Genomic DNA, 8,358 nt, shown 5'->3' with positions numbered 1-8,358 from the left:
TCTCGACAAAGATTTCTTTCGTTATCTTTTGTGCTGAGATGCTGCAACAAATTTCACGAATGCAAAAAAAGGCTACTAACATCATGTGTGTTTGTTCAACATAAGCATAGTGAAGTTTTACACTGCGAAAATGAAAATAGGCAAGGAGTTTTGATAACTCGATCATCAAAATCGAAATCGTTATTCCAAGTTGATTAAAGAAAGCGTCATCGTAACTTTGCTGATTGTTTCTGCTTTATTCACATATTTTCAGCTTAGCTTTTAATATGTTCTCAAACATTTATCAATCTTAAACATATTTAAAAACTATAGAGCTATTGTTTGAGTTCGATGTACGCTTTCACAGAAAGTGCGGCGCAAGTACAATTTGTCATGTTTACTGACTGTACAAAACACGCATCGACGGGCGCTCTCATTCATCGACAACAGAGAATTTACTGGATTTTTACACGAATAAAACTGAGCAGTATCTACGGACGTAAAGTTATTAAGTCTTGATGAAACATCAAGCATTGCTTACAATTCAAGCGAAACTCAAACTAGCAATTATTTTGTCTTACTTTTCGGTCGCGATAGACTGACAAATTCCTCGCAAGCGTGTGGCAAGAGGAGCTAGGAAACTATGAAGTCCTGAAGCTCTGCTATATCTAAATATATCCAGCTAGTTTTTTGCTGTGTAATGGAAAAGCTGTTAATCTTCAACATATGTGAAATTTAAAGTGGAGTAATGTACAGCTCATGTAAAAGAAGCATCAGTCGGAACACAACTTGGTCAGCGATATATATAAGCTTACAGCGGAACATACCTAAATTCGACACAGTCTTACTTCACTCAAACTGGAGCAGCTTACGACGAAAATACTTAAGCAAAATTCCAACAGACGTAAACGCGTTGAGTTGTGGGGCAAAAATATGAAACATTTCGGGAATTTCGGACGCCATTTCCCCCGCGCGATATCCGCAAAAATCCTCGCAGCATGTACGCGCGTGTGCCACAGGTGATGGCGCAATCTGTTCTAAAAATAGAATTATTGTCCCATATCATGGGGACAACCCCAATACTTGAAATGGCGCGCGCTTACGGTCTCCGTCCCCGATTATGGCTCCTGGTACCAACGAATTATTTTTCTGCGCTAAATTATCTGCAAAACCATCCAGGGACGTAGCTAGGGGGCGGGGGGGGGGGGGGGGGGTCCTGGGGTGCCTGTGACCCCTCCCCTTTTGCAAGCCTTTTGTAAACAAACAACCTACAACATATGGCAAAAATGACACAATATGGTGAGTACCCTCACTTTGACACAGTGTCACCCCCCCCCCCCTTTGAAAAATCCTGGCTACGCCCCTGCTGTCAACGATAACATTTTCTTCTGTGAGTGAGGCCAACCAACTGACGCAAGCTTCCGGGCGGTCGTGTGGATATTTTAGATGGTAAAATTATATAAAATCACTGTACGGGAGACCTAGATGAAACGGATGATCTTCAGAATAACATGGACGAGACCTCTTGGTAGAAAATGCTTAATTTCATGTTAAAATGTTCGTCAAATGTGAGATCGGAGCAGGATCTGTTTCCTCGGGTGTCCGCACGCAGTGTAAGGCTATTTCTTGTCTCGCATTTCTGACAAGAAAGGTATTCTGATGCTTTGGGTTCTAATTTTTTTTTTCCTTTCTCAGTGAGTTCACTTAAGCTTGAATAGACTGTAAAAGAAAACTGTGTAGGAGGTTATATGGAAAGAACTAAAAAAACACAGCATCTGGTTCCAATGAACAGGGACACTTCCTATGTTTAGCCATTGGCAATAAGAGTTATCCAGGAGTTTATCCAGGAGTTTATCCAGGAGAAACTTGTTGAGCCAAAATGACTTATTGCCAAAACAAAGAGTTCAGTAACGAAGGTTATGACAAAGATAGAAAGATCAATATCAGGTGATCTCTTATTATAACCAAACCCCTTGTTTTCTTGAGAAACTGTAATAGCTTTACTACCTTTTAGTTTGAAATGATAATTAGTTATTTTCTTTATACTCTATGCTTTTAATTTTCATCATAAATCTTTTGTCAATAAAGATAGCTTTAACAATTATTTTACATTAAGTTCAAACTGACCTACAAAGAAATATTCTCGAGAAGAGTGTCACAGAGGTTGTACTTGTAAACATGAACCCCAAGCCTGATTTCTCCCCAGCTCCTTCCATCCCAGGTTCCCTGTTGCTTTTTGCATTGATGAGTTTATTATTGGCTCCAATAGAATGCATCATGCAAGTAATAAGCCTACATTTTCTCAGCAAATAACAAAAAAACCCCCGCAAGATTAGGTTCTAAACGTTTAATTGACAGTACATTGACAATAAATAGATAGCTTGTCATGGTGGTTGCATGTATTGCCAGAAATGGGGCCTTCTTGAATGGTCTTGCAAAGGTAGTGGAGGACGGTAACCTAAGGAAACATGTTGGATATGAATTGACTCCAGGCAGCTAAAGAGCTGTGAAACTTAATACATGGTGAAATTGTTATCTCTTTGGGTGTAATATTCAAGGAAATATTGTCTTTCAAAAACTGCAAAATTCCCGGGTGGCAAAAGCGTTAAGAGCTCATACATTCTTTGTAAAATTTTGAGTTTTTAAACCAGTGTTGCACAAAAAGTATTCGATAGATCAGGCTCATATTCATTGGCAGAGTTAACCGTACTATGACCTTTCAATATTCGGAACTGATACATTTGTAGCTCCATCAGAAACTGAATTGCTCATGCTAATGAGGCAAATATTGTTAACAAGGATTCCCCTATTGGACGCGGGCTCGGGGATCAGGGTCGTTCACTTCTGTACTTTTTGAGTGGGGCTCGGAAGGATTATGTTGCGCTTTGATTACACATCGTTTCTCTCCATGGCCTCCTTAGCTTAGTCTTAAGTATATAACCTGGATTTAACGCGATAAGTCCTGGGGTCGAGGTTGAAGTTCTGTACTGGGTAGCAAAATGTCGTGTCAGTCTCGTCCCCAGGCCGTCTGTTCCTCGTTGCCGTCTAAGCCTTGGCACAAGGAAAAAGTCAGCTATGGTGATATGTGATTGGCTAGATTGTTAGACCCAAGATTTCTATAATTCAGCGCTGCCTTCATCCCCGAAAATATCCACTGGTTGAACTCTTACTGAAACACTTGGAATAGAGCAAGTGCAAACGTAACGGTTTTATTAACAAAAATCCTCCTGTCTCATGGACATAAGGTGTGTGGAGGTGTGGAGGAGGTAGCGGTGTGGAGGCGGCGTGGCCGGGTGGTTACGGTGCTGGACTTGAAATCCGGAGGTCGCAGGTTCAAGTCCCGCTCTAACCACTAAGCTGGAGTTGTTTCTCGGTAGACCCTAGTTCAACTCCTCGGCTACGCTTGTAAATAGCCAACTGGACTGCGTCCTGCCTGTTGGGATTTTTAACCACGTTATGTTCATTTGCATTATCTGTTTCATCATTTGATTTCCTGAAAAGCCGTACTGGGGGAGTGGTCAATTAAGATATTTATTTTTATCATTATTTACCAAAGGAGATAAAAAACGCCTGAAGTTCTGACCGGAAGTAGTATTCATATGTTTCGTTGAGTAGAATACTTCACTGAAAGATCTCCCCTTAAGCAAATTTTAAACTTCCTGAAAGTCTATTGGCACAATAAACAAACGGTTTAAGGTCGAGATGAACCAGTGGATATTTTTGGGAGGGAGACCAGCATTGAATCAATGAAATTTTTCGTCCAGCCGGAATCAAGCCAATCGAATCATGCCTCTTCCTCGAGCCAAGGCTTCCCGGCTGAAAAGGATTGGTGACCCTGGGGACGAGAAGGATATCATGCATCTTGTGACACACCATATCCTTGAATTAATAGTATGACTTACGTAGCCCGAAGTCTGCACGGGTTTCAAGAGCTCATGGAACAGACCCATGCATGCGTGTTGGACTAAAATTGTTCCAGCATCCCTCTCCCTTCGTAAAATGATAAACTTTTTCATAAAAGCGAAAAAACTTTAATGGCTTTGGAGATATCCGCCTGCAACTCAACTTCATTCCCATGGCCTTTTCCCTCACTGTGTGGTAGTGTAGCAGCCTTCGTAAGCTTGTAATTCTATTTGTCCTCATTGCAGCAGCTGTTCAGTATTGTTTTGGGGCCAGGGGGCGTTGTTTCTGTTGTTTGTTCTATTGTCCTCTCAAAGGATTTCTTGCCATTCATGTGAGACCTTACGAGAGCTGCAACATGACTCGTACTGTTCGCCGTAGAGCAGGTCTTTGGGATCTGTCCGTCAGGCATTCGGTGGAGAGGCCCAAGCCAGCGTAGCCCGAGCTGTTGAGGAAGGGATTCAGGGTTCTGAATCTTGGAAAGATCACGGACCTCAACGTTGGTTAAGCGGTTCGACCACGCCCAGGATGTGCCACAGATTGATACTGGGAAAATTTAGTAGTGACTGAAGTCAACATATAGCATTGCTTAATTCCGAAATTCTGATATTACAGAGACGGGAATAGCACGGGAAGGTAATTTATACACGGTCAACCTGGTGAAAACAGGAACAGCTTGGTTGTGGTAAATGTGCCTAAGAAGATCGTCAGTTTACGCTATCTATTTGTTGTTTTACCATCCATAGAGGCCTTGTTCCTCAGGCATTCCCTCTGTAGTTATTTTAGATCACTAGCGACGTCAGAAATCCCAGGAGGGTCTAGACGGGAATTTCACTCTCGTGGACAGTAACTTAGAGACAAGTTAAATTAAAAAAATGGAGGTATGGCGTTGTATTCTCGACGTTAACTGGTTTACATTCGAGATGCAGATTAACTAGAGAACGAAAACAGAACCTATCAAAATCATATTTATTTTTCTTATCAACCCTTGTTTTATGACATTTTTTTCTTAGTTCATATTTGTTTGAATTTCTTTTTAGCATAACCCAGTGGAAATCAGCCACGAAGCTGAATGGGCCACCCAGAACAAACTGTGTTTACCTGCTTACTAACTACACCCTTCGTAACATGGAGTCAAAGTATGGAAAAACTACAAGCTGTCACTCGTGAATCACAAAAGAGGGGCACGGCTGTCAAAGTTTTCTTTAGTAGTGTCGGCATCATGATCATGCCGGTTGTTCGTTTTGAATCTAGATATAGAGGTAAAAGTCTCACTCCAATTCAAGGCAGTCACAGGAAGATAGTCTGCCAATTGCTTCAACTGGCTTGGTTTTGCTACTCCTTATTAGTCTCAGTTCGCCTGGAAAGTTTATTTAATTGTTATTCATATATTTGTAAATAGCTTGTAATAAGGTTTTTTATAGCAGTTACTTATATGAAATTGTAAGTCCAGGCGCATGACTCTGGGCAGGTTTCTTTTGGCATTTACTATTTATTACTTAAGAATTCTTAACTTAAAGTTCATTTCCACAGTTTGGAAAGTTGATAATTTCAATGTGGTCCTGGAAATCTGCAAAGTAGGTTTTACTTCGTCCGCAACATCTCGACTCTTTGGCAGTTTGGAGTTTACAACATAGTTTGAGGTTGTGAAGGTTGAGCTCTCTTCCGGTCGGTGCTTGTCTGCCGTCGTTGCCCTGCTTGCCTTTGGCGTGATCCAAAGTTTCTTAACGCTTTTCTAAATTCCTGCATTCGTATGGCGTATACAAGAGGATTCACCATGGAATTGGCAAAAGATATCACAGCTAGAGTATCATGGACATCAACGCTTGACGCACTGTGCCATTTTTCCTTTATGTGTTGTGGCATGGATTTGTAAATAGCCATAGGAAGAATGGCGAGAACAGAAACTCCAGTGACTATCAATAATGTTATTGATAGTTTCCTTTCTTTGTGAACTGAACCATAATGTTGTGAATGAGGACTTCTTTGAACATCAACAATGATAATGATATAACAGACTGCTAGGACCAGTAAAGTGGCAACACTAAATGATGCCCATGCGTATTGAAATACTTCTTCTGATAAAACAGCCACGACAAAGGCCAAAAGTAAACTTATAGACCAGCAGGCGATGATAATTTTAATGTAAGTCCATTTCGTTATCAAGCAATGCCTGAAGGGGAAAAGTGTTGCATGTAGCCGCTCTAAGGATATCAAGGAAAGATTCATGTAGGAAGCTATTAGGAAGGTGAGTTTAATGGCCCATGTGAAGACGCTGTTTTCTTTGTGTCTTTTTAAAGAGTACAAAGGTCCTGTCGCGGCACCCACCAGTAGATCAGCCAAAGTCAGGTTTATTATGAGGTACGTACTGCGCTTGCGTAGATGGCGGATTCTTGCGAAGGCGGTGATGGTGATAGCATTAATTATCGATATCACAAGAAACTCAGTGATGAATATTGGAAACCAGTTAGTGTCCTCTTTTATAGGAGAATCTTCAGCAGTCATTTCATTTAAGCTAGGGATCAAATAACAACAAAAAAATATCTAACTCATAGTCTGTAGCTTAAAGGAATCAAACTTGACAATTTGATAGATTTAAGGTAGTCTAGGTCGTTGTCCCGAATGGTTAAGAAAAATCATTATTTGCCTTTATTAACATCATGATTTCAAACGGAAATTCATTCACTCAGATGTAAAATATGCATTTTGTGGGGATAAAAAAAGCTCAATAACAAACAATGTTCTGACAATCTGCACTTGTGCAGGTGATTCGAAAACACGTCCCCGTTCAGACCGAGTAAATGATAACTTATTAAGGAGATATTACATTATGGAAACATCAACTTTTAGTCTCTGAAAGCAATTTGGCGTAAATTGAAATTTTATGCAAAGTTTCCACCTTGATTGCTTGCAGTAGAGATATTCCAATGGTGATCTGCCTGCAAAAATCCAGAAAGGCGAAGAAACGATCCTCAACGTTTTAATTAATATTTTTTGTGATAAAATGTTACCTGGGTAAACAGAAACGTACGTTTTAAGAAAAGAGCCGATTCGCTGGCAAATTGCAGTTAAGTGAGTTTTGAACATAAAGCCAACTGTATAGTTAACGTTTCAAAATAATTGAATGTTCTTTCAATTTTGTTCTCCAATTATTTAACCATACATCTCCCTCGCTCGAAGTGTCTTTCTGACCATTTAGCTTAATAAAACCGACAAAATAGGCTATTAATAACGCGAAAGGTTATAATCTCTTGATTTTCTTTATTCCGGAGAAGAATTGGGAGTTAAAATACTACATAATAATAACACTTAGTTCTTTTAGTGCTGTTTTCATCGCTGTCAAACGATGCTTTCATTTTACGCGCTTGCACGAATTGAGTATAAAATGCAGAAAAGCGGAATTATTGGTTGGTACATTTTTAAAGATGTTTTGTTTTGCCTTTGCTTGGAAGAATCGGATTTATCTTATTACAAACGCCTTCCCCCTGTTTTGTGTCTTTAAATTTTCTCGTCATTTTAAGAACTACCTTTACCGTGTTCTAATTTTTCCGCTACAATCTACTACAACACGACTTCCTCGTATAAAAGCGACAGATGTGCCGACTGTCGTTGTCGGCTACCCTTACAAAAGGCGTCCGTTGACTAAAAGCATTCCGAAGTTTCTCTTTCTTACCTTAAAACATGACAGTTGGCTAACACAACCTTTCCAGAAATGTGAGGTGAAATTTTGCCTCGTTAAATATCCTTTAACTACTCAGCTTTTAATGTAGTCCCGAAGCCACATTCAGTTGACTGGCATCAAATTTCGCATTTTTCGGTCGGTTAAACAAACAGGAATCAACCGATATTACATTATGAAAACATCAACTTTTAGTCTCTGAAAGCAATTTGGCATAAATTGAAATTTTATGCAAAGTTTCCACCTTGATTGGTTGCGGTAGAGATATTCCAATGGTGATCTGCCATGAAACGATCAATGATGACGTCACGGAATGGAGCAGTTGACAATAATCATAAGTGGAAAATGTCTCGTCCCCAATCTTTTTCCTTGTTGTAGCACGATGCGCGTGGAGTTGTGGGCATGTTATACTCGGAAATTGATGTTTTGAGGTTTCATCGCTTAAGCATCAAGACTCGCGCTACCTACTGTTTTCTTGCATTACGCGGGACGAAATGCAAAGGGTCTTAGGGAAGAATTGTCGAAGTGGAAGCAGAAAAAGCAGTTACGATTAATTTTCCATTTTCGCGTATCATCATTAACATAGTTAACATATCCGACAGAGCATTGGCACTCACTGCCACCTGCGATATATCTTAATAACTTGGTAGTTTTTCTTAGGATCTAGAGTTCCTCTCGCCTCTCGCCTCGTTTTTGTGGAGAGGCCAAAGACTGCAGTTATCATGAAGTGAAGACGAAGAGAAGAAAGAAACTGTGGTATAATGTTCTAAACAGTTTTATTGCTATATCTTCAAGGTTCC

The 8,358-nt window shown here is 40.1% G+C and overlaps 1 protein-coding gene across 1 annotated transcript; it reads right to left on the bottom strand.

The window, feature by feature from the left end:
- Positions 1-5,466: 5,466 nt before the first annotated feature.
- On the bottom strand, positions 5,467-6,384 carry LOC110057987 (melanocyte-stimulating hormone receptor-like). Its single transcript, XM_020764586.2, has one exon. It carries the CDS (start codon positions 6,382-6,384, stop codon positions 5,506-5,508), a length of 879 nt encoding a protein of 292 aa, XP_020620245.2. The 3' UTR covers positions 5,467-5,505.
- Between the last annotated feature and the right edge of the window lie 1,974 nt (positions 6,385-8,358).

Source organism: Orbicella faveolata, unplaced genomic scaffold, assembly GCF_042242905.1.
Source record: "Orbicella faveolata isolate gen_17 unplaced genomic scaffold, um_ofav_v1 contig_46, whole genome shotgun sequence".
Lineage (NCBI taxonomy): Eukaryota > Metazoa > Cnidaria > Anthozoa > Scleractinia > Merulinidae > Orbicella > Orbicella faveolata.
Note: the sequence above shows the minus strand (reverse complement) of the source record. Positions and strands in the feature narration are given on the sequence as shown.

Bases quoted from the DNA above. Each gene is read 5' to 3' on its own strand.
- LOC110057987 (XM_020764586.2), bottom strand. From the start codon at position 6,384: ATGACTGCTGAAGATTCTCCTATAAAAGAGGACACTAACTGGTTTCCA.